Consider the following 27,870-nt stretch of genomic DNA (forward strand, 5'->3'; position numbering starts at 1 on the left):
GCTAAGACTTACCACGGAGTAGCATTCACTATCAGCACCTGTACACCCAAGAGTTTAAATCTCTTCCCTACTCCATAACTAGTGATCACCTGAGGGGTTCCCAGCCATCGAACCCAAATTTGGATTCCCACCTTCCACTGAATTCTGATCTTTCCATGCATTTTTCAGTGCCGATCAGTGGTATCCAGAGAACACGTCTATGTTATAACTAGTCAGAAACCCAAAATGCAAGGCAATTCAGGCCTCCAGTATGTATATTCAACAGATGGCTGCCTTAATGGTACCCTACTGCACCCTGTTGAGACAAGGGCTTGTGAGTTTAACCATTATCAAACTAACAGATTGCTGTGGTAGGTTAGCTCCAAAAGAAAACATGTTGGAATGTTATTTTCCTGTTCTGCAATTTCTGTTTTAAAAATAAAATAATTAACAGTTCATGTGTGCAATCTGCTGCAATTATATCAGGCCAAGAATGCATAACACTTAATGATGCAAAACTGGTGATAAGTAGGCAACCCAAGCAATACGTTTTTGTAGCTGGAACCTGCATTGCCATTTCGGATGCAGTTTGACAAGCAGGCTGAATATGATCTTTTCCTCCCTACTCCACCCCTTTGGTTGGGAGAGTTTTCAGCCAGATCAGCTTCCAGAGTCAGTTCAGCACAAAGCAGCAGTATCAAAAGTGCTGCAACAAAGGAGGTGTCAATACATGACAGGATCTTCGTTTTCAGCAGGGAGTCTGAATTTAAACCAGTTTAAATCAAGTTATCAAAGCACACCTTTGAAAACCACCAGTTCCAAAGCAGGACTTTGGGAAGTTGGTTGTCTTCATGGCAATTAAAAAATATTCACTAGGAGAAAAGAAGCCTGTAGACTTTGGATGAGTGGCTCTGAGAATCAACATCAGCAGTCTCCTCTCCAACCACAACTTCTGCAGTCTTCTCAGGTGTACTGTGCAACTCTACTCTCTGTAAGCCTCTACTTCCAGGGCATTCTCAAGTGCCCCATATTTCTCAAAGAGCATTTTTGTTGCTGTTCTTGTTATTTGTTTGTTTGTTTGAGAATATGTCAGGTAAGGCAGTGTGATTACCCTCACCTACAAAGCAAAGACAAGAAACAGATGTGGTAAGGAAGCTGGGCCCCTGGACGGCAAGCAGGTCTGCAGAGGTAGATAAGAACTGGAGCTGACTTCCAAACACTCAACTCACCAGTTGTGACACCAGAAATTAGTGTATATCCCATGTGTATCTGCTTAAAGGTAACCATGATGAAAACCCTGAAACCAGAGGTAGAGCTTAAGGCCCTCCTTAGTGCATCTCCCTCTGCAACACTGAATCCTCTTTGGAGAGTCACTCCTGCCCCTTTTTTGAAGCAGAGCCGGGAAGAAACATGACAAGATGTAAAAGCCAGAGCAGCACATGGGAGAAAGGAGGGAGATTGGTCTCCTCACTCCCGCTTTGTGTGAATAGCGCTGGAAGAAAGGTAAGCACTGCAAGTGAGGAGGAGAAGCACAGCGCGAACTTCAGGGCAATCTCTCATCACTGAACGCCATCACCCTTGCGTTCCTGGTGACAAAGGCAATCTGTTTATGTCAGCAGATCATCAACCTTCAAAACACACTGCTAAAAATCTAAAGCCTATTTCATATTGAAACAGAGTGCTTGAAAAAAAAAATAAAAATCTAGGCTTAACATTTTCCCCTTCCTTTCCTTTAAAAAATAGGAAAAACGTCCTATTCTAATACAGACCTTGAAGGCCATATTCAAGCCTAGAGTGAGATTTCATGGCCCAATTATGAAACCTGGCATTTTGAGGCTTATGCTAGACATATCAGCATGTTAATGACACTGCTGGGATCCAGTGCATGTTAATAAGAAACAGCTGCTTTCCTTTCTAGAGAGCATGTTCATTTATACTTTTGAGATCTTCAGGACAGAGACCATCTCCTTCCTCGTGTATTTCTCTACGTAAAAGGCAGAAGGCAGGGACAGTAGGGGAACACACCTCAGCAGACAAGGACAAGTCTAACTAAAGTATGACCAAACCTGCCTGTAAGTAAAGAAGTTTTCATCATAGAAAATGCACAGCGATTGCCTACATCCCACATGCTGTAATGCGCACAGCACATTGCTGGGGAGCGATCCCGAGCTTTCACCCCTTACAGTTCTCTTCAGGTCCAGTGCCCCTGAATCCAGGAAGGTATACAGATGGCTGTATCAGTTTTCTGTTGATTCTTTCTGCTGAACCAGCTCTCTTGGACCTACTGCATTTGGTTTACTTTTCTTCTCATCTTGGAAGAGCTGCATAAGAAAGTATGCTAAAAACTTTCTCACATATCAAGCTCTACCAGGGTAATGTAATCCATAGTGCGGCTTTTCCAGACCGTTCTTTCAGATACCAGTTCCTTCCCCATTCCTTCTGTGACTGGTGCTCAGATATTTAATTCCAGCAGCGAGAATTGAGGCTGCATATGCTCTTAATTAGCAATGACCTATTAGATCATACCAGCCATAGGTGAAACCCCAGCCTCATTGAATCAATCAGAATACTGCCCTTATCTTCAATGAAGTCAGGATTTCACTTAATATACACAGTTAAAGGTCCGTTTGTAGCAAGTACTAAGCTAAATACCTCCTAAAATTATATTCATGCCTTTCCTTTGAAGCCCTGTCCTCATTCTGCTTTAACTTAGCTACATTTCAACTTCCCACCAGCACCCTTCCTACACCGCTTAGTTTCCCTAATAAATAGTGAAATGAGCTCTGATTACTTTCTCTTTGCCTCTGAATCCACAGAAAACCCCAGCATAAAGGTTTTCAGACAGTCATAGAGAAACAGCCACAGAAAGCAGACTGGCAAAGCTTTAGCAGGACAAAACGCTGTGATTGTGTGTTTGGCCTTTCTTATAGAGCAGAGTAGAGCACCTGTCGTTCCAGCAAGCAGTGCTGTCAGCCTTCACAAAAGAAAGTCATGTAAATGTCAAGTCATAGGTATAAAAACAATCCTTCAAAACAGTGTCTGTGTATCTGAAAAGCCTGTCTAGCTGTCACCTGCGAAAGTACCATAAGGAATGATGCAAAAGCCTGTTTAGGACAAACAAAGTTTCTGAACTAAATCCAAACTTCTGCAGTAGATCAAACTGCATAACCCTCCTTCAGCAGGAGAGTCGCATGCTCTTCAGAGAAGGGAACGCCTGCCTTAGTGCCTTATCTGGGATCACTGTTGTTTGGCTGAGAGCCAGCCCCATCCACAAGGTACCCATCAAAATACCATATGCGAGCCATCTTCTGAACAAACATCACCCCAATTAGGCTGCTATTTGGTTGTGATAAAGGCATAGATGAGCAATGCGTCATCCCTTCTGAACCTGGCTCACCTAGAACAAAAGATTTCACTGTAGATGGGCTGCATGGAGAATCAGGCTGGGAACGGGCTGATGCTGCAGGGCTCGCGCTGAGCATGCCGGCAACCACCTGCTTGATACAAAAACAACCCTGCATTTTGCTTCACTACGACTATCCATATATAAGCACCATCTCCTTCATACGAGTTTCTAGATGAGCTGGTAGGTGTTGACAAGAGGACCTTTAAGTAAGTGAGCTGCAATTGCAAAAGGCCCTTTTCTGCACATGCATTGCATTAGGGAGGAACTGTTTGCTGAAGACAAGTAACGATATAGCAGAGGAAGGACACAGAGTTGGAAAGCAGGCACTCAGGCTTTCTAGTGTGCCCTACTAACAAGACATTTTGAAGAGATGCCTAATTAGAGCAACAGATACTTAAGATTGCACTCTTGTGTACAGTTATTACAAAGAGCTACGTATACACGAAAAATCCATCCTCTAATTCTAATCATCTTTATCAGTATTGTGTGATGACTGAATTAAGCATTTTAGGCACAGACTACAATCGTCATTTAAGGATATACATAAAATCTTGGGACTAGTGAATCTATTGTCTGCAAACTCTAATGCTGTTCCTATTCCAAAAAGCCGTCAGAAGCTCAGTGCAGTGGCGCAAGCTCAGCCCAGGTACAAGGCACAGCTCTAACACCGTGGTGACCTTTATCTTCACATTGGTTCCCACAAACACAAATCTCAAGTGTTTTTTGATTCCTGTTTTAAGGAGTGATCAAAACAACATGTCAGAATATAGCAAGGTCTGCAACTATAACTATACAAGGCATCTCAAATGCTCTCATACTAGGATCTTTTAAAATGGTGTCATATATTACCCCCCCCCCCCTTTTTTTTTTTTAGAAACGCCCCTCCTGCTGCATCTTTGCACTTCACTGGGCTTTTTTAGTGATTAAATCACATCTGTGGGGCACAGTCATCCTATGATTAAGTAGTATATTAATGATTTACTACTACTCTAGTACTCATCTATATTATATTGCTTAGTAAAATGAAAACACTGAGATTGTTTATTGATCTGCTTTTAAAAAATTCTTAGAGCCCAAAGAGAAGTAAATAGAGAAATAAGGCTTTGGAGTTTCCTCAGATTAGTGGATTACCATACCCAACAGATGTAGATTTGACAAGGCACCTTTTGGTAAAGGTTATGGAAAAAAATCACTTCAGGTCACATACATTACCTTGAATCCACTGAAGTTATGTATTTCACAGACTGTGCTTGATGGCTAGTGGTGGAAAAATCAGCTTCTTACTGCAAGTAAAATACAAACTGAGATACTTACCTGATGGAATACTACTCTAAAAACCTTGGCCTGAATTTCACAAAAAAAAAAACAAACACATGCTGAAGATTTCCTTTCAACACATACGATTTTATGTAAATGCAGCAGCACCACCAAACAGTGACTCAACCAAGATGTTTATGGAACATACAACACTTTTTGTGTGTTCATATGTGTGTTCAGAAATAAAGAGATATAACTGAATTTCAACAAGAGGGATACCACTACCTTGCTAAGAGGTGAACAACTCTTTTAAAACCATTCAGTGAGGTGCATATTTTGTACTTTCGTTCCATCAGATACCAACAACTCTTGCCATCTCACAGCTACCACTGGCAAACAGAACGTAATTTATATTTTACCAATCTAAATAAACAAACTGATCTTAGGCTCTGCACAAGTTTTTTTTTAGAATCTGTTTGGAAATGTCTGTCCAGAGCTGCTGCCACCAGTGTCATTGTGACACTGTGGAGTGTGCTGTTAGAGGCTTGCATATACTTGGGTTGCCAAACCACCTCACTCCTACTGAGTTTACAGCCGGTACATAAATTTAAACCCATCTCTTAGAGACATTACTGTCTCAGAAAGGATGCAAGACGTTGGTAGAGATTAAAGGAGCACAAAGTTAAAAAGGAAAAAAGGATTAACGAGGCATCGATCAAACAGGAGGGCATGTAGTTACATAAAGAGACAAAGTCTGACACTATTGACAGATGACTGAAGATACTTGGATATTGTTTTATTTCAAACTTGCGTGTGCTAGAAGCCAGATGTAAGCTTTTCCACACATAAAAGCTGATGATTTGTCACTTCAGTTAAGTTATAATACTTCTCTCCCTAGGTCACTAGTGAGATGATTTGAGTATGATTCAAATTTTAGTGGACTTGCTGGGCAGAGGCTGTCCTTGTGGTCAGTGGAAAGAGACGGATTAGTTTGAAACTAATGAAAAACTCTGTTAAAAGGGCTCAGGGATGAGAGACGGGAAAGACACGGAACAGACAAAATGGAGGCAGGATCCACCGGGACATGACTCAATGGTTCCAAAAGCCAGAAGGAATTAGGGAATGCGGTAGGAGTAAATTGCTATCAGTTCATATAGCACCAAAGAAAACACTGAGTTTCACGGAACTGAAGAAGTAAAGAAGAGGGGATGGCAGAGAAAATAAAACAAGAAGTGTCAGTGTGACTTTCTGCAGAGCCCTGTAGACTGATACCTTAGACAACTAGCCTTTGAAGGAGGGTTTCAGAGAAGCAACGGTGACAAGATCTGAATGAGCAGCAAAGATGCTGATTTGGATAATTTATTTTGAAGGCAAGGCATGAATATTGAGCAGCCAGAGAAGATTTTACAGTAGTCAAGGTGCAGGATGAAGGACTGGAGCAAGGAATAGCACTTTAACTGCTGACAAACTAGTGGTACATTTTTGCTGCAAAGCAGAAGGAAGCTGCAGTAGTCGTCAGCAGCCCAAATGCGTATGGAGAAGGAGAATGACCCCGAGGTTACAACTCTGAGTGACAGAGAGGATGTGGTGTTATCAAAATCAGAAGTGAAGAGAGATTCAGAAGAAAAAGTAAGGAGTTCTGTTTTGGCCAGATTAGGAATGATCTGAAGGCAAAACAACCAGGATTATGTGTCAGGGAGGCAGTCAGATATGCAAGACTAGATGGAACAGAGCAGAAGGTTTAAGAGTTATTGGCAGAGAGATGATAGCCAAATCCGTGTAACTGGATGTTGTCATCCAGGGATATGGGCACAGAAATCTCCAGGCAAATCAAGGAATGACTAAATCCCTTCCCTGCCACCTCACAGAGGTTCATACCTACTTCCAAAAGAAATTATCTAAAATAGTGCTGCAAAAACATGCATAAAAAAAACCATCTCTCCATAAAACCGAAAGATCAGACTGTTTCTAAAATTAGGGCAACCGCTAAATGAAAGTTAACCCGAACAATAACTTTAGCTAAACTTCAGGTCACATGCATTTAATATAATGAGATGAAGAATATGAAAAGGCCATTCATAATGGAATTCATCGAGTTAGGAATGCCATGCTTAGCTGCCTTATAACATATAATTAATGATCCTATAAAAATCCAGCAGTACGAACTCTCCCGGCTGCCCGCAGAACTGTTCTTTATGCCGGGTAGGGCAAGCAAGCATCTGCTTCCACAAATACTGCCCTTTGAGAAGCTGAAAAGCTTTCTTCCCCTGTTCCATCGGGGACCACATTGCCATTTCCATGACACGCTGGGCTTTGAACCGTTACCCAAATCAGACTCTAGCATTTGGCAACCCAGTACACATCTGTCATGATAGACTGGTTATTGGTGAAATGTTAAAGAAAAAGTCATTAACTCTTTTCCATTGCTTCTAATATGCCACCTTCCTCCAGATTATTTATAATCCCCACTAAACCCATCCTCTGTTTATAGTGTTTTAACGCAACAGAGGAATATATACTGTCTGGAGATCTGTCTTGCTTTATACCACTCCCAACCATTTGGTACAACAAAAGATATTCTCTCTCCATCAAAAGGCCTGATCCCTCCTGAAGCCTTGATGCTCAGATTCAAGGTTAAAGGATTAAGGCCTGAAGCATTGAGTACCAGAGGAAAGGAAGCCAAATATCAAAAGAAACACAAAAATCAATCCTCTTCACCACAGGAGCAGTGTGAAGAACAAATCAGCTGGGCTGAATCTAAAATTTTCTCTGCGTGGCTCTCAAAAATTAGCACTGTTACAAATGTAATGGGTAGTTCTGCAAAGCCTCAGCACCCATGCAATGCCACGGAGTTCAGCTCAACCCACCAGCACAGTCTGGAAACTTTTATGTCAGAGCAATTCAGCTGCAAAAACACCAAGTCCACTTCAGAGAAGGTGAGAGCTAGAGAGAAACGAGAGCACGCGTGCCGTTATCTTTATATGTAGTCTGTATATCTGCAAGTGACAGAATCTAATATTTACCAGAGTTTGCCTTTTGCTTCAATTCCCTGTGTGCTGAAGCACAGCCAAGGTCACCAGAGGGGTGGGGGAGCAGGTTTAGCTTAGTGCAGCTGTGATCGTGACCAGAACAGCAGGGTACAGAGGATTTCTTGCTTAACTTTGTAATACCAATAGCTTTTGTTCTTAGTCCTGCCCCATCAGTTCGGATATAAGCTTTTAAATGGCGTGAAAGTTGTTCGGGTAGGTTTAAAACCTCCTAATTTAAAACTACCTTCCAGAACATTTTGTTTCGCAAGAATTTTCTTAACTAGTCCAACTTACAAATTTCTGGGACATATGAATATATAGATTAACATATGAATATATAGATTAAACAACATTTTCTCTTCATCCAAGATTACATTTAAAAATAAAAAGTAACAAAATGATATGTTTGAAAAAGTAATCCACTCCAATTTATAAAAATAGCATTCAGGTTTTCAAAATTCATTTCAGGCAGTAAACTAACAGTGTGTACATTTTCCTGTAAAGGAGGCATCTGCAAATGACTTGCAAAAATGTCTCTCACTGTCTGCAAGTGTTGGCAAGGAACAAACTCCTTCAGGAGATACATGAATTTTAAATATTTTAACCCAAAGAACAAAATCTCCAAGCATTTTCAGTTCTGATACGTGATATTACAGAACCATACCCATGTAAAAGACTGGCAGAAAACACAAGATTTGTGCAAATATCAATGTATTCAAGTTCTAGTAAGCCTGTTTTCACTGATTGCCATCCTTAGAAGTGTTTGTAACACCAGAACTCCTGTGCTTTTTGAAGACTTCACCTACAGGTTAGCTCCATCTGCCCATGAAAACTACAGTGGTAGCTCCCACTTCCATCTTATGCCTCAAGTCTCTCAAGTGGCATACTGCTCAATGTTTCTTTGGACCGTAATGGTAATGATGTAATATGTCTGTTTGCAGCATACCTGATCATGAGAACAGAATCAGCATAATTCAGGTAAATGTAAAACAGCTTAACACCCTGTCACAGTTCAAAGCAAGCCTGAAAATGAGATTAGTGAAGCAACCAGGTCAGTGGAAATGAGCTGCTCCTCACTCCCCAATCCGATAAAGATCACTATCTGCCTTAAAAATATATACAAATATAAAGATGCATGCTTCGATATACATATATATCCTCAGATATGTATAAAATATTCTCTCTTCCTCTCATTTAGCAACAAGTTTTTAGTTATCACATCAGAACAAAAGCTTTCACCCTGAACATGAAAACCTACTACCTTCAGAGTCCGCATGGGGCACTAATGAAGCAAAAACATATATCTAACTCTGAATACACGTTTCTTTTGTGGCACAATCAACTCCAGCAGGCGTCAGCTGGAGAGATGCTCATTCTATACGTAGCCAGACAACTCCACCAGAGAAAGGAAAATTTTTGTCTGCAACTAAATCAACATTTGCACTACCAGCAGATCCATAAGCACTTTCTTTTTTTTTTTTTTTTACTGGATAAACTAGTGTTTGCTCTGCAAATATCCCACCTAAAAATGATACAAACTTCAATATAAAATAATCTGGAGTAAGAAAGTAACTTGGGCATTAAAACGAGCACTAACAAGTGAGTAAGCAGTTTCCAGACACATGGACTTTATGGGCCATTTGGAAGCACAGTTGATTTCAGTCCGATTTAATGTGCCAGTCTCCTGAAGCAGTGAATAGATGAGAAAAAAAAATGAAAAATCTAACAAATTGTGTTCAATACATTCAGAAAAGTTGGCCAAATACTACATATCTGAACCTCAAGAGACCAAGGACATCTTGGGGATGAACTGAAGGCTGGGAGCTCCTGGCCAACAAGCCAGTTCTGGCACTGGCGATGGTTTCTCCTCCAGAGGCTCAGGACATGGATAATGGGAGGTGATGCACGCTGTCATGAAGAAGAGCAGACAAGAAACTCCAAATAGGAGATAAAATGAGTGCTGCCATTGCCACTGTAAATATTGGTTCCCTTCAAGAATGGGGCAATGGGGACAGCGCGAGTCAGGTGGCAGAACCCTGTGACTGCGTATGATTTTTTATTTTAATTTTTAAAAAGTTGCTGGGGGGGGGGGGGGGTATTGTGCGAAGAAAAAAAAAAAAAAAAAGCATATGCCTGGAACAGCAGGGGGAGCTGCGAGTCTGTGTTCCTCTGCATCTATATTTAATTGCATTGACTGTTTGGACAAAACCACAGAAGTATGCTTGTACATCACTATAGAAAGATGTCTGTATGTCTAACAAGCAGCAAAAGAAATCGAGTTCATAACAAAGCACTAAACAAGGAGCAAAAGATAATTGTCACCTCCTCTCAAGATAATAAAAATAGTTACACCGTAAACATAAAAATCTTCTAAAAGACCCCTGACAGCATTCCCTCCTGGAACTATCACCATAGCAATGAGCATTCAAACAGAGGGAAAGTACTACTGAATCCTGCGTTGGATATTTTCAACTAACTAAAAATACAAGCCGGAGAAAAATACACACGGGTGACATAGGCTAAGGCACACAAACGTAAAAAGCCCTCAATGAAATAAAAGGTGGCAAATTACACCTGCAAATCTTTAATAATCTGAGAAGGAAACCCTTTAACCAGGTAGCATACACCGAAAGGGTGCCTGCAGATAACTGTAAACCCCTCTGATAGCTGCTGTATCCAACAATTCCTATTTATATCATTTTGCACAGGTCAGTGTAGAGGTGCAGCAGCAGTATTGTGTGAAATCCGAGGAAAGGATGCATTTAGAGAGAAGGCAGTTAAAGCTGTACCGGTGGAGCTGTATAGGATGCCTAAGAATTGGATAAACAGGAAACATTGCAGATTAAGATTTAGGCACACAGCACAACTCTGGAGGGAAGGGGACTGCTTGCAAAGCAGCAAACCGTATCTTCTCGAGTTTGTGCTATTAAACAGGTTTTATTTTCATGACATCCAGATCCAAAGTTGAGATTAAATAAGGGAGAGAGGAGTGGATTGTTTTAAAATTCCTCTCCCAGATGCAGACGTCAGGAGCACATACAAAAGCAGGTGCCGGGTGTATTGATCCTACTGAATACGCATGGAGTGGGTACTTGAGCATGTACCAAGCATCTGCGTCTGGGAGATGGAAAGCGCTTTGTAAAAGGCTGTTTTATGCTAAACAAATGCATCAGGTTATGTTTTTATTTTGAATATTTTAAAGCATCTTGCACACTGGGGCAGACTTGAAAAGAAATTATACAGACAAGCAGACAACTTGCCATTAATTGTACAAGTTACTATCTCCACAGCTGAAAATTGGCTGTGGGCTCACTTAGGAGCACTCCAAGCTCCTGAAAACCATCCTCAATAAAACCTGCTCTGACTGCTGCACCTCAGAGAACTGGAGATCCTGCATCTGAAGACTCTTCAGGTCCCAAGCGCTGGCCCAGCTGTAAGCAGGCAAAGGGACAGACACATTTCTTCTCAACAGCTCCTCGACATACCCAGCAGGGAAGCGGCAAATTCAATGCTGCAAATTTATCCTGGGCCAGTCCAAAGAGACTGAGAAGGACAACACTTGCTGACTTGGATAATGAAGAAAACATAATGGTACATTCAGAAGAGAAAATGAAAATTTGGCTATAGCTTGTAGTACTCCCCAAGGTGAAAGTTTTCTTTTCCACAAACAGACACGCTATGACCAAACACTGCAACAGAAATCAAACTCGGTACTGTATTTGCTCCTGGAATCTTTTTTGCTTTTTTCAAGCAGGGAAAAAATTAATCCCTACAGGAGATGACAAGATGCCTTTTAAAGTACATATCTCATTTCTGACTACAATTACCTTTCAATAGCCTGGCACAGCTGCACGCTCCTATTTGCTTTTTGTTTTTCATTAAGGGCTCCTCTATTATTTGTACCCATCCTATAGCATTTATGCCTGGCAGTGATGTACATTCCCTTGCCTACGATTCTTCCCACAGATAGTAGAGAATAAATTGCAATTAGATTTTCGTAATTGTAGATAATTAACTCAAAATGAGCTGTTAATTATAAAAAACTATGTTTTTCAGTTCTTGATTATATTATTTATTTTACTTCTAAACTCCATATCTCACTTCAGCAACTTTAGTATTTTAAAGGACTTTCACCACTTCCTTTCAAATATCAGGATATTTTTAAACTAAGTTTTGCTTATTTGAAGGCTGAAATCAAGTTTCATGCTGTGAGGTTTGCTAGAGGAGCTCTTATGCATGAACTGGAAAGTCAGAGAGTGCTGGTTTTCCATTAGGGTTCTGATAGCATTTGCTATATTTGCTATAACAAGAATCATTTGGCAGATCAATTAAAGAAACAAGTGTTAAAAAAAGAATTCAAGAATACATTCCTACCATCTCTTCATCTTTTCTAAGCCTTAGCCACATACTTGCACACTCTGTACTGAAGAAAACATCACAAATTCAAATGCATAAAAGAGATAAATGGACTTGTCTTCGTTAGCCTCTTTCAGCCTAACATTAGAGTAAATTATTTAGGGAGCTTTCATCTGGTAACCTTTGCAAAACCAACGATGGCATAAAGGAAGAAAAACTTCCAATTGTTATGCTGCCAAACTTTGGAACCAGCTGGCGTGCCAACTTGAGACTACACAAACACATTTTAACCTTGAAAAATTACAGTAAATTAAACTGGGGGAATGAACAGAGGGTGGGGAACCTTTTGAAATCCGTAACTCCAATTCTGTAAACATCACAGTTTTTTTCTCATTTTCTTAGCTAAGCTATGTAGATTTTTGCAGGTTTGTTGGTAAATTGTTGGCAAGAAGTCCTACAGATGTTCTAGGTTACATCTTTCCTCCAAGGGTTTAATACTACTGCATATTAATATCACGACTCTCTCTCTTTTGTTAGTGATCCCACTTTGATCACATCGGTCTGTGTGAAAATGAAATAAAAAAAGCTATCAAAATACAACAAGGGATATACCAGCAAGTTATAGCATCAAAAAAAACTAGTTAGGCAATGAAACACTCTAAGCAAAGTAACAACTTCTGTTCTTCTGGAGAAAGAAGACTTACCAGTCTTCTGACTTCCCTTTGTAGTGAAGAGGGATCTCAATAAAATAAAATAAAACAAGTATCATTTGAAGTTAAAAATATAAAAATAAAGTATTGGACCCTTAGTTTATAAACAAACATTTCTTCTGACATTCTCATGCTAGAACTAGAAGAGACTATGATTTAAAGATCTTCTCTTTTCATGGAAGAGGGGGCCACTCAAAGATCAGCTGCACTTCTCGTCCACCCAACAGGATGCTTGGGTTGACAGAGCAGATACTTCAAACGCAGAACATAATACTGATGCTTCTTGAGAATGGGGTGAAAACTCTACCAAATCCAGTTCCAGTTTGTTTTCTAATAGACTTGAATCTTCTTCCAGTGGAAACATGAAATGCAAATGGGTGGAATATGAAGAAAGTATGTTGATCAAAGTTTTAATTAGCATGCAAAATTGGGATAAAGACTTAAAAATTGAAAGTAGAATTAAGATAATAATTTCAGTGGTAGTTAGCACTGATTATACTGGAGCCAGGTTGCAGCAAAATGTTGTTTAAAAAACAAGCAACTACCACCACTGGTAAAATATAATTTCTGTCTCAGAGTTAAAGGCTAATATATTTTTACAGCAGGTCCAAATCAAGCCTAAATGTTCTGAAATGTTCTGATCTGATTTGAAAAATAAGAAGCAAAACCTAGAGTAGAGAAAGAAATCAAAGATTCTGTGAAAACTCCAGCTTGCCCTGGGCTAGGTTAGGGTCCTTAAGACATGATGCACACAATCTCAGAGCACTACAGGAAGTCAACAACTAAACCCTGAGTGATCACAGTTCAGCTTGTAATCCATAAAAATCAACAGCCAAGGAATTTTATTTTTTCTAGGAAAAAAAGCTCTTAATCTGAAACAAACACATGAACAAATACACTTGGCAGCCAATAGCACACTGTCAAGAAGATATACCAACACTGTGTGAAGTACTTAAAAGAAAATAGAAAAATTACCTTAGTCCCATGCTGTTGCCATTCATCATCAGAGCAAGTTCTCCAGGTGCTTCATCAATGGGCAAATCGCCCAAAACAGGTACATGGCCTCTAAACCTGAAAAAGCAGAGGTAGCTGTTTATGCAGCTGGTCAAATCACCACAAAAGGAACTTGCCCCAAAAAGGTTGAGTTGTGTGTCTAGAAGCATGGCTATTAACGTGTTTAATACAGAAGCTTTCACAACTGTTTTCATGCTTTCAAATGCACTTTTGTTTTGTAAGGTTGACTTATGTACAGTGCCTTTCCTTCTGAGGGTTTTCTGAGGGAAAAAGATTATAAAAATTTCATTTACTAATTTCAAAGGATCTGCTCCCCTGAGAAAAACGGTCACATCATCCAAAACAAGCATCCCTCTTTGGCTCAGATTACAGCTCCATCATCACCAGGGCTCCAAATATCATGTAATCTGCACAAAATGTAAATGGTGTTTGACGTGGTTGTGTCGTGTGAATCTGCGGGCCCACAGGTGATGCTCCATTTTCATTACATAGCCCCACCTTTTTCTTTCTCTCCAGTAAAGACAGAATAAAACAACAATAGAGGTAATTTTCCTTCTTTATTTGAATAAAATTGCTGTTTCCAAGATTTACCCAGATTTGTCTACATTACCAGGAAATAATATTTTGTCATTTCTGGAATTCTCCTTTATTCTGGTGTGGTTGGCATCAGTGGAAGTCACTGAGCTGCCACTTTCCCTGCACGCACACAATTTTTGACAGCTGAACAACTATTTCACATCCAGAGAAACTGCAGACTGAAAGTATTATGCTCACTTGAGGCTAAATAGGGAAATGCGGGGAATTAAAATGCAGTTATGATGCAGCATGGTCAAAAAAAGGATCAATTCATACTTTAGCTAAAAGAGAAGAGTTAATAGCCAATAATTACAAATGGTCAGACCTTTTACTTGTCACTCAATGACAATACTTCCAGCAGCTTAAAATGGACCTTAACCAGCACGCCAACCATGCAGAAGGACAGACAAAAACAAACACTACTTGGAAATGGATTTTTGTTGTATGTTTTTTTTTAAACTGTCATGATGTTAAGAGATGAACTAGGTTAGAGCCTCCCGCCAAGGAAGCAAAGGGTATTTGAGCTTAGCTAAACAAATTTTTATTGTTTGTAGCACATAAAATTACCCTGTTATCAAGTGGAAAAGAATTATATAGCCAGAACTGAAATATAACCGTGATGGTTAAGAGATTTACCTGTAAATATCAAACATTTCATTCTAAAGAGACTGACTATTTTTTCAAGAGCAAGCAGACTATATCTATCTAGTTGTGTTTCTTAGAGACAAAATGGCAAATGTGCATTCACCTGCACCTCTGAAAAGAGATTGCAAAAACAGTTTTAGTGCTCAGACTGATCACATATGATTTTTTCATAGCATTTTTTAAGTAAGTAGAGCTCTGTAAACCTTTTTTTTTTTTCCTGGACAAAAAAAAAAGGCTAAAATAGGCACAATGGCATTAACAAGTACATCATTGTTTTTTTTCTGGGCAAATGATGCCTCAAAGAAGGCTGAAAATTATCCATTAGAAACAGAACACCAAAACCCTCGTATGTCCTTCATATTCTACTTGTTTTTCATACAGAGGGATGCATAAACAGAATTAAGCTATTTGATGATTAAGAATCCATCTGTTCCTACTTATTTCTCACCTTAAGTTATAATCCTTTGTTTGTGACCTCAGCCCTTTTCACACACATAGTTGTGATTGCGTCTGATAAAACAGACATTTTAAAAGCTAAACAAACACACTCATTTCAAGAGTCTGAGCAGGAAACAAAAGACCACATAAATTACAGTATTCTCTTTTAGAGTTTAAAAAGTAACCAGTGGGGCTGGGATTAAGAAAAGAAAGTGATATATTCCTCCATAGTTATTATAATACACACATGTAGGAAATGGGTCAAGTGTTGCAGACTCTTGTGGGATGCTGTCCGCAGTTACCACACTAAAATAGTATTGAAATAAGCATTCTTCTGAATTCCTCCTATTGTTTCTTTTAAAAGACTGCTAGATTTTCCCATTCCTTTCCCTTCTTAATGCTGAAACACTAGTATTCAACTGAGTTACACTGGATAATTCAACTTTTTCTTCCACAGCATTAACCCATTCCTCTCCACTCCATGTAACACATGATAGCAATAAACCAGTTTGTCCCAATTGCTAGAGTCCCCATTTACGTTGTCAGGAAGGTGTTACCTCACCTTCTGCAATCTCAAGGGCCTTTCAAGCCACATTGCATATTTCTATGGTTATTGCCTTTCCCTTCTTCTAGTTTTCCAGAAGGTCTTATGCCACAGTATTGGCATTTACCACTGCAGGAAAATCACTGAAAAGAAAATGTCCTTTTTTCACAGGGCTCCCTTTTTTTTCCCACACACACATATATATACTCATACAAATCTATGTATAAAATGTATAAAACTATTTTCATCTTTTCTATAAAAGACATTTCTTGCAGTTCCTACCTACGAAGGTGCAGTGTTTCAAAACTGCCCTCTGCAAAGACAGAAGAGGAATGCCACATCTTTATCATCCACACTCACGCTGCTCCCTTGCCAAACGTCTATTCCTTAAAATGCCTGCACGAAGATCAAGCTCTCATTTTCTTCTACTGCTCCTCTTTTCCTACCTAGACTTTTAGAACTGCTTTTCTTGTGCCTTTCTTTCTACCACATACTGTTTTCCTCTGCTGCTTTCCACAGCTGTCATGCTGGTTCCCAACAGTATATGCTAATATACTAAAGTCTCCTCTCCCCTAAATCACTGTTAGAGAGTACTTATGCCACAGGTATTGCCTTATCTTATTTTATAAATTCCATTTTTCCATCTTCCCCTTGTCCATGTCTTCATTATAAATTTTTGAATTTATTTTTAAAAATATAAATCTCAAAATCACCTGTTATAATCCATACGGGATTGGTGTAACTGCTGTTGTTTTAGGAGCAGTTTTGCTTCTTGTTTAGCCAACAAATGTTGGAGACGTTCCTTTTCAATTTCCAGCTCCATTTTCTGCAGTAGCAGCTGCTGCCTTCTTTCTTCAGACAACCTTTTAGCTTGTTCTGTTTCTTTAGACCCTGGATCCACGCTGTCATTCAGCCCAGAAACTCGAGACAGCCTGGAATAATCACAGGTTTTGTGAACGGGCCCAGAATGTCTTTTAGGAACCTGGCTGACATGGTGGCTTTCTTGCACACTACCTGAGCTCCCTACATGCCTGCAGGCACAACCACAACTCACTTGTGGAGGGCACGTGCTCTGAAATTCATTTGCTTTCTGGTCCATCTCCTGAGCTGGCTTTACACGGTGCGGGCTTTTCTGCTTGACTGAGGAAATCATATTGTTACACTTTCTGTGCAAGCCATTTTCCACTGAATATTCCTTCAGACATTCCTGATGGTTGTAATGGATTTCAGTCGCACAATCGTGATTATTCCTGCAGGGCTGAGACAATGCTACACGGCTTGGGCTTCCAGCCTTTGATGCTCTGCTGTTCTTATAAAAAGTTTGTGGTCCCCTAATGGCTAAGTACGAACCATCCAGTTCCAAAGGCAGCTGTTGGCATGAGGCCTTCTTACTGGACACCTGCAATAAGAGAAACAATTTCTTGTGAATTACCAAAATTTATCTTTACACATTAATGTCATTGGTTAAACATGTGCCCTCAGAAACAGGCTTGCTGTATCTTGCTGTTGGACAGACAGCCCAGCTTGACAAAATGTTTATCAAAAGACAGACATGGACCTGCTATCAAATATACATTTCATTCAATCTACACAAGTATAATAAATGTAAAACTACTGCCTGCAGGATCCTCAGCATAAAATGAGTCACTTCAGAGTATCAAGTAGTTGTGAGCATCTAGGGTTACATAAAATCAACTTGAAGAGTGGCAAAAAACATTAAATGTTAATGTTTGAAAATGTTTAATTTTGAATACCGAGCCAAAAAATCCATTCAGCCACTATAAATACTCTTTGATTGGCCATTACACAGCAGGAGATTTGATGTAAAACATTTCACCTTGCACTGAATGGGATATTACTTACTGCTGGAAATTTGATGAGAGTTTTTGAAATATCTTTACAGAAACACAGATAAAAACCAACTACTTTCTGTAAAAAATGGTTGTACATCAAAAGCTGTCATTTAAATACAAAACATGTTTAAATTCAGCTATAAACGTAAGTGATTTTTCAATTAAGCTGGGCAAGTGATTATACTCTGATAAAACTCTGAAGAAAGAAAGCAACTGTAACTCACATTTGTCAACCCAGTGCAAGCAAATTCTAGCGGTTTCGTGATATTCATGGATATTGTGCAACAGGCATCAAAATCCTACTTACATCCCAGAGCACTATGGTTCATCTAAGCAGTTAAACGTTTGAGTTGTTATGCACATTGGAATAGCAGTGAATCAGGTACTCACATTTCTTTTGCTAGACCTGTGCATTAATTTTCGTAACATACTGAATATAAAATCCTCTGGCCTTTAGAACTTTTCACAAAGATTATTTTACTTTTTTTTTTTTTTTTTTTTTTTTAATTACAGAAGTGGGTTTGTTAAAGATAATGAACCCACTTCAATGAAAGGGGTTTAGCAGTGAAATTTGGTATCCTCAGATGGTGAGAAAACTATTACTTGCACTCTAGCAACGCTTACAACAGATAGGGATGGTCCACAGACAGTGAAAGACAGTCAGCAAGCACCAGTCCAGGGGAACTTAAGGATGCAAGCAAGCGTCCAGTGATGATTAGAAGAGATATACTCCAAATCTATGCAGTGTTTGTATCTATAATTTAAATTCCTTTTTATAAATAAACAAAATACCAAATATACACTGCTGCCCTTCAAGACAACCAATTACAAGTTTCTTGTAGACTTCACAGAATGTAAATTAACATGGATTAGCACCTGAATGCTGATATTTCATTATTTCTACTTTTGTGGATATAAAAATATCCTCTCCACCATGTGATTGAAAGCCAAGGATGTCATGTTTTGCCCCAAAGGGCCCCATGAGTTGGAGGCATTTGCATTAATGTCAGTGCTAAATGTCTGAGGAAAGTCTGGTGCTTGGACTGGGTGAAAAGTGCAGGACATTAAAATATTTTAAAGTCAGAGGGGCTGGCAGGGCAACTGAGCAGAAGTGCAACATGCTGCCAAAAAGATGGAGTTTTGTTATTTATTATTTGTAGCATGCCATCCTTGTCTGCAATATTTTCTAGACAAATAAAGGCTACAAAGCCTATTCAATCTAAATTAGACAATACATAAAGGGATGACCAGCAATGGGAAGAGATACTACAGAAAAGGGAAAGGAGGAGAACCTTGCAGTCGCATTCTGTCTCTCATTTCCCACCTCCCCTGCTTTTGCTGGCACAGCATTTAGAGCAACAGCACAAAAAGGGGTTCAATGTGTTTAGTGGCCCTGACCCCCAAGACAGCAGAAGTGGGCAGAGCCAAAGGTTTTTATAGAGGATGCTATCAGAGCTGACAGATCAGGGTGGTCTACAGAAAAGAATACACCTCACTTGCTACAGCCCATATACAGAAGTTTTACTTTTTTTTCTTTTTTTTTTTTTTTTTTTTTTTTTGTTCTGAAAGAAAAAAAAGGTGTAAAACATGGAATGACAGAATTCTTTTTAGCATTTTTTTATTGACGGAAGACACAAGAGACTGTTAAGAAATCTAAACACATGAAGATGGTACAAACTAATCATCAGGAGCAGATTTAAGAATAAAGGCCCACATCGCAAATTAACTTCATGGCTGAGACTCCATTAAGAGTCCCTGAAGGCCCTAAAAGAGAGGTACCAGTTAGCATTTGTTGACCTTGGCCGCCATTAAATCTGCCCTGATGGTCTCAGAAATGGCATTGACATTTAAAGACTTCATAACAAGGTGGAGAAACTTTAATGTTATTTCACAGCTACAGTATGTTTGCAGGGGGGAAAATTCTCATTAATGTCATCAAATGCAAGTGGGGTTTGTTCATTCCTTTAGAAGAAGGAGGTCATATTAGGTAGAAGACAAAGTTCCAGTTTCACACGCCTTTGAAGGCTCCTCATTGTTTTGCAAGGTCTAACCCTAAAGAAAAATTAACTTACTGGGAGTCAGAACCTAGCCAACAAATTGGTAAGTAATTTGTATGTCTCCATTAATGCTTTAATTCAAGACTACATTTAGATATAGGTTGCAGGGAAAATAGCCTGACTATTGTATGTATGAAGGATCATACGACCACAACATGCCATGACAAACCTGTAAGACGCTGGTCAGGTAAAAGGGAAAAGTAAGGAAAAAAATTCTAAATACCCACCTAGTACTTTGAGTCTAAAGACTCACAAGCATGAAGAATTAGGCAATTTTACAAGATGAGCTTAAGGAAGATATTACCTACGGGACGCATGGAAACCGTGGCGGACCATGATGGAACAGCTGTGCTTTCCCCTCTGTGGAGCTCTTCCACACTTGCTGTATGGTATTTAAAGCTACAACTTCCTTTAACTGAGGCTTAAACAAACAAACAAACTCAGACAGCTCCTTGCAGCATACTGCAAGACTTGATCAGACTAATAATAAGACTTGATCAGATGTGAAACTCTTGCATGGAAACCAAGAGATATTAAAAAAACAGCTCAAATAATCTTTATAAAGGTTGAAAAAGGAAGACAGGTGGGGAGCTCTAAGAAATCTTTACTGCAATCCCAGTAATTTTTGCTCAGGGATTCGAAGCAAAGCTTAAACAAACATCCAGCCCTTAAAACTTCCGACAAACAGACAAACAGCACGCCAGCTTTATGCATGAAGCATTAGGATTTCTGCAAATTCTTCCTGAACGCCGTTTGTGTGCTCTGCAGCGTTAATAGGCAGCACTGGTAGAGGAGACGCGTTCAACCACTGATTCCAGCACACGGGGCTTTGTCTGGCAAGGGCTGAGCTAGTAGCAGATCAGACCTTACAATCTCCACACAGGCAAGGTCCCGACAGATTTCACTGGTAGCTCTGCATGCACAAAATATGTTTAAGAAGCAGCCCCAAATCATTAGCTCGGAAGTCTTGCGCTCAGAGGACAAAAGCTATGGTCCTTGCATACACTGGGAGAAATACCAGTGTATACCCAAAGTGGAGGGGAGGTTAACAGCAAAACGCCTACAGATCTCAGCAGGGTCAGAGTTTAATCCATACCACCTGGCTTTACAGTTCACAGCTGAGATACATTTGAATGCAGGGAAAAAAAGAGACAATCAACTAAAATTGCTCTTGATGGTATTTTGTGTGCATTTCCCTCTGGATTTTCATCTTGGGGGTTTCTTTAGTTGGGGGGAAATGGAAAGGAACATGCAAGTTCAGTGCGTGGGGCAGGGAGCCTGAAGGAAGTCAAGAACGCAGAGAAGCAGCAACCAGAAGAGAAGTACAGGGATTTAAAGATGTTTCAGGATGAAGGAAGTGTTTCAAAATGGGCAAATGAGAGACTACCACACACAAGGACACCTTAAAAAGCGTCAAGGGCATGCATTAGCGACCTAGCTGACACACTCATTAAGGTATATACATCCTAAACCTGGAACTCGGTCAACACCACGCGCTGGTGATGTATGGGTCTCATCTGAATAAAGCTTGGTTTGGGGTTTGCAGATCTATCAACAGAATAAGCACTTGCTCTTGTCACTGGAATAAGGAGAATATATTACAAATAAGCTCAGGTAGGCTATCGGGGCAACAGAAAAGCCATTTTAAGAATGACTATTTCAAATGATAAGACTATTTGAAGTGCATTACTAGTGATTAAGGAGCTATTCTTTCCAACAATCCGTAAGAATTTATCAAGAAGAATGTAAAAAGGTAAAGATTATAAAGTAAATTAGTAGGATATATTGAAGTCTATCATTTTTTTCTCTTTTAAATCGTATAATCCTTTATTAAAATCTCTACCATAAATAACCTAATATCAGTCATTACAAGGTGCCCAGTTAATGGTTTGGAAACTGTCTGTCAGTACCTAAGATAGATGCAGTGGATAACTCAGAAGGTAAGCTGACCATTTTTCAAGAAAGAAAGCAAGCACCATTTTCTGTAGTAATTATGTGTAGCTATGATTGCCACATTGCACTGAATAAAGCAAGTGGTCTCAAGTCAAAGAAACAATATGTGAATGACAGTCACAAGCCTGTATTTTTCCTGTAAAAATCTACCGAACTCAATATACTGAACAGGTGTAGCAAAACAAAAATAAAAATAGGATCACATCACACAAAAAAATGAATCTATAGCTGCTAGCTGACAGCAGAGGAACACCTCCTATGTTTCTGCTGCCTTTAATTTTTTTTTTTTCTCCCCTTTGTTAAGAGGGTTTGAGCTGGGATGCCAGGTGCACAAAAAACCTGCATTCAAAGTGGCATGTGAGCATTTGCTGGCACTCAGCTATAAGTGTATATTTTGCATTCATAAACATGCCACCCTTCTCTCCAGCTACACAAATATTGTAGATAATCTCTAACAAATGCTTCCATTTCAGATCAGCAAACTGGTTTTACACTGGCTGATAAGGCAGTCATTAATAATACAGTGCTCCAAGAAAACCGAAGTGAGGCGTCTCTGCATTTAGTCTTGGAAGTCACTGTGAGCAGAATGCCCATTAAGCCCAAACAGTAGCTACACATGGCAATGCAATACCTGACCACTAAAATTAAGCAAACATGTTTGCTTTCAGAAACAAAACTATACCAGACCTGTTTGCACTACAGAAAAATGCCACTATACTAATCTTGACAGCAGCAGGTCTAACTATTAACATTCAATGTGCTGCCAACATTATAAAAACGAAAAATCACAATCTTGTGACTTCAATTTTTTACTTCTGCCCTTTATTTTACTGAAGAATCAGTAGTTCAAGACCTAGATAAATATTTCAAAAACTATACTATTTGTGAGCAGAGCGGGTCACTACCATTTCCCAGTGCATTTGGAGTTCATGTGAAATAAGGGCAGAAGAGTGATGAGCTGCATTTTTAACACGGGCATACACAGAATAGTTGTCTAGCTGATAGGGAATGCGTAATGCAACATCTGCACAGTACGCCTTGCCAAAGCCCCATCCCAAATAAATGTAGTGCATTCTCCCTAGTGCAATTAACTCTCATACTCTGGCAGGTTTTGCTAGAAGATCATCAAGGTAGATTACCTTCCAGCATATGAACTAAATACTTACAGGTGTTATATCATCAGTTATTACTTACAAACTTCTGCATTTAACAAGACATCCAGGCAAATGAATGATCTAATTTATGAATTATTTATAAGAATTTCACAGCATGCTCCTGGCGTCATCCATGGCCTTTTCCAGGTCATATGACACCAATTAGAGCTGAATTTTAAATTATTCAATAACCTGAACTCTCTTGTCATTTAACATATAGATATCAATGCAGTAAACAAGTTAAGTCTAATGGGCCCTGGAGGTTTGCGTTCCTCCGCCCATCAGCAGCAGAGGCTGTACGCTACCGCTGGAATAGAAAATAATAGAATGCAGCAGTCAAAAACATTTGCAAGGTTTTAATAAGTTATTTTGGCTCCCTTAGGGATTTTAGTATAACTTACAAGCACTGAATCTAAAACATATTAAAGTCCTTAGCTATGTGCTTTTAAAACAAAATTAGGACATAGCAGAAGAGCAAGTCTGACACTAACCCTAATTTAGGCCCTTAATTTGAAATGTAGTGGAAATTATGGAGTAAGCAAGATTTACTATACACAACTCATTACCTTCAGGCTTTCCTACAGTATAGCCAAAAATAGCCCCTCTCCCAACACATCTACACCTGTCTGTAAAGATAAGGCTATACACAGGGAAATGGAAATGTTAATTTAACAGCTATCAGTTGGCAGGTATACTTTGCACTCCCTAGCAATTGGACCTCCACCATTCTTCTGTCCTAAAAATGCTGTGGTGATCTCCGCTAGAAACACACCTGAAATTGGGTATCAGCTTCAAGATGCAGAATGGCAGAGGAAAGCTTTAATGACCCATGTGGCATGTTATTAAAAAGAGTAGATAGCCTCCAAAGCACAAATGTAATAGAAGACAACTTAAAATCATTGTTTTCCATGATGACTACAAGAAGATGTCAATGGCAAAGATAACAAAAGATGAACAGCACAATCAGATAACTCATTCCACTTCAGTCTGCAAGAAACACAGAGCAACCATGCCAGATCCTGGTTCCAGATCAGTTGCCCTCAGATATCTCATGAGCCTGTGAGCATGGCTGTACGACTGAAAGGAAGCATGCAGACCCTCTACCTAGTGCTCAACTAACCTAAAGAAGTCCAAGATGCATGCCTGAAAACTTCTGAGATTGGCTGCAGCTCAACACAGGCTAGCTCCAACTGTATTATTTTTTAGTATCCATGCCTCGGCTTTCTGAACACTGCTGCATTAAACCCTAAATATACTCCCACAGATAGCTCCTTGCAGTCCCCTGTACTGGAGAACCCAGTGACCCCACTCATCCACACACAATTTCCTTTACACTCTCACTGTTCAGCAAGGATTCAAAAAATTCCTGAGCAGCGTACATCTGCAAGAGGAAAAGATGGAAAGGGGAATGTTTAATTTATCCTTTTAAACACTAGCAAGAAGTTCTCAAGCTGCTGCTGTCAAATAAATGCCAAAAACCCCAACAATATTGAGAAAACATCATGCTAAATGCATGAAAGCACACCTATCCAAATTACCTAGCCACATTAGGAAGAATAAGGATTTAGATAAAAGAACAAAAAACTGGGTATCCGCTCCCCAATCTTAGCATGGGAAGGGGCTGCAAGAAAGCATTTATATATATATACTTTTATATAAATATATGTGTGTGTATGTGTTTGTTTGTGTTTATACTTTTTAAGAAAAATAGCAGAGAAGGAGGGAAAAAAGACAACTGCTTAATCTCACAACACACATTTTAAGAACATACAAAAATAGCTATAAGGGATTTTATTTTGGTTAGCAGCCAGAAGATTTAGTTTCATTCCTACACTGGGCAGCATTTGATTATTTCACATTAAGGTTAGTAACACGTTGGATGATAAGAAGGAAGTTCATATTGGTTTTCATTAAAGAGTAATATCTACCATGTATTTGGTCCTTCAAGGTAACTTTTTCAAAGTTATTTCAAAAAGCAAACAGTTTTTTACTTGGAATCACAAGTTTAGCATATCAGCAACTACACATGTTCCCAGCTACTGCCAGTCTCTTTAGAATTCAATCAACATTTGCTCCAAAGTCATGCTTTCATAGCTCCAGACACAAGACAAAAGGGCAAATATACTGTGACCCTTCTAAATAGCCCTGATTACTGTGATCAAACAGAAACCAGATACTTATGTGGATAAGAAGGCGTAGAGTTTGATGTGTGAAGATTACCGCAGGAGTAGACATTGAATCAGCATTTGCCAACATGTACCTTGCCATGACAGCCAATATCACCTTTCCCCTGTATTTACAGTAGGGATAACTGTGGTACCCATTGGCCAGTGATGAATTTTAAGTGCCAGCCACTGTTCACTCGGAAAGATTACCAGCAAGTTTTACTTCCTTCAGAAGTTGTGTGTCTCCTACAGAGTCCCTGGGTACAGACACAGCCTTTGAAATTTGCTGCATGAACAAAGAAAAAAGATGGAAGACATTTAAGAATTAAAAGCATGTGCAGAAGTAGCAACAGTGTTTCGGGGAAAAACATACAACTCAAAAGTTATTTAAATAATACAGAAATCCCACAAAGGCAAAAACAGAGGATCTTTTGACTTTAAAAGAGCGGAAAGGTGTGCCCAAGTGAAATAGTTCTGTCAGGAGTGTCCTTGCAATACAAGCCAGCCAGCATTTAGATTCTGCTAATGATCCCATCTCTGGGAAATAATTCATAAAAAGTAAACAGTAATTTTCATGTGCCTGCCCTTTTGATCTTACATTTGTAGGGAGTATCCTGAGGCTAGCTGTGGGCGCCCCCGTGGCTCTGGCTGATTGACCTCTAATCTGCCCCTCAAGTAACGATCATGCCAAGGAATGACAACAAGAGTTGCATGTAAGCAGACATTTCAATGCAATCCCATTAAAGACAGGCTGACTCACTTCATCTTGTCAAAGTAGTAGCTGCACGTAGAAGAAATAAAAAGCTTTTTAGAAGGACTTTTTCATTTGGTAATGATGCTGTACCTCAGAACGGCGACTGGAACAAGACCCCCGCCAAAATCCAACTAGTACATCACTTTATATTAACCGGCCAGAAGCTAGTGCAAGACAGAAAAACAGGCAGCCCTGTGACTTGGTGTTAAATAGTCTTGATAGTCAAAAATTAAAGTCCTTGAGACTTGTCAAGTCAGAACCACTGCTACGTCACCTCTCCACGTTTCAAGAAAGCGTATATGCCACATATCAGAAAAGTTCTCTAAAGGCATAGATGCTGACTGCTCGCTGTCTCCTCAGCTTTGAGAGGGCAGCTTGCATGCTTTTACCCCACACTGTCCTGCAGTAAACACAAGATGGCATATATCAGGTAGCTTATGTCTCTGTCAGTAGGAATGAAGCTGAAACGGCCAGTCCGGAGCGGCTGACATGCAGAAACTTGCTGTCATTGCCAAGGTGACTAAGCTACCAGGAACAACTTCTTTAAATAAGGGAGTGGGGAAACTACAAGTTAGCCTGCCAGCGTACACATAAATGGAAGCACAGACTATTTCTATTTTATAGTAACACTGAGAAAAGGTGTATATTCTCAGCACACTCAAGTGAAGAATGCAACATATGGATGGATGAACTGGTAGACAGGTAACTCTGGAGGTGCTGCCAAGGGGCTTAAAAGGCAAAGAGTCTTCTCTGGATGGTGACAGAGCTCCACCGTGGGCAGACGTTACACATATATTATGCTTCCAGTTCCTGCTTCAGTCTTTCCATAGTTTATACAGCTGTTTAATGAGAGAGCTGTCAGATTCTCTTGCATTAACAAGCGCTCCCTTTCTATTGGAAGGCAACATCTCAGTTTGCAGTCATACAGGAATACAGTTACATATTCCTATAGTTATATTGGAAGTCCATGGAAGTGCAAAGAGCACTCTGCAAATGGAAAGGACATGGACGTTTTTGACTAAGAACACATGTATCTAGAAGTTTTGTGCAAAATACAACAACCCCCTGGAGAAGGTCCCCCCAAGCTGATGCACAGTGTGATACCTCAATCTGTTACCTAAACTGAGTGTCTGCATAGGACAGGTGTGCCCTGAGACCTCTGAGCAACAGAGGCAAACTTGTCTCACTTGAGTCTGGGAGGTTGGGCTCTCTGTACATGAAAGTTCATTGTCCTCTTGGCACACGGACTCTGATTTCAGCAAGAAATTAAATGTTTTCCACTTGGCAGACTTGCAGTATCTTTAATATGTTTTAGAGTTGGAAGTTGAATCAAGGAACAGGAGCAGGCACAGAACAAATAGCAATCTCCCGTTCCCTGGTGGTAAGCCAGTTGTTTCCTTTTGCCTCAGAACAGTCTCAACACTTTTGAAACACTACGTAGGATGTCCTAGAAGACTTTCCTTCTGTGGCTGAAATTTCTTAAGAGCTGAGGTCATTCTGCTGTGGGTTTAGTACTGCTGCAGGTAGACAGCTGACAGCAGCAAATGACCTCTGATATATCAAGCTACAAAGATCAACTTCCTCTTGACCAGTGGAAATGATCTTTTATAGTCCTGCTTGACGCCGTAAAGTATAGCAATGGTATCACAGTTATTATTTGCATAAAATGGTCCTAGACGTGGTGTAGAGCAGTTTGACAGTCCATCCTGATGGGTTTCAGCTGCAGAATATTGATATAAAGGCTCTACTATCGTTACCATAGGCCATTAGGTTGTCTGAATGGACATCCATCACTACCAGCTTGTGTGAAGGAGAACATTAAGTTAAAAGGGCATGACCAAGCATAAATTGAGAGGCCTTCCACTACTCCAGGACAGCAGTGACCTTGTGAGGCAATCGCCTTCACTCTGAGATACTGCAGTCTGGACAGACAGACCAAATAAAACCCATCCAGAGGTTTACTAGAGGTAGTTTAGTATA

At 39.7% G+C, this 27,870-nt stretch overlaps 1 protein-coding gene across 1 annotated transcript in view; it reads right to left on the minus strand.

Annotated features, from left to right (window-relative positions):
* Positions 1-27,870, minus strand: part of KIAA1328 — a 172,203-nt gene that overhangs the window by 42,390 nt on the left and 101,943 nt on the right. The window contains exons 7-8 of the mRNA XM_082782847.1: positions 16,668-17,353; positions 13,713-13,808 (exon numbers count right to left, since the gene is read on the minus strand). Of these exons, the coding sequence (XP_082638973.1) occupies positions 13,713-13,808; positions 16,668-17,353 (782 nt within the window). The remainder of the gene's footprint in view (positions 1-13,712; positions 13,809-16,667; positions 17,354-27,870) is intronic.

The sequence above is a fragment of the Aythya marila genome, assembly GCF_965140915.1.
Source record: "Aythya marila genome assembly, chromosome: Z".
Classification (NCBI taxonomy): Eukaryota; Metazoa; Chordata; class Aves; order Anseriformes; family Anatidae; genus Aythya; species Aythya marila.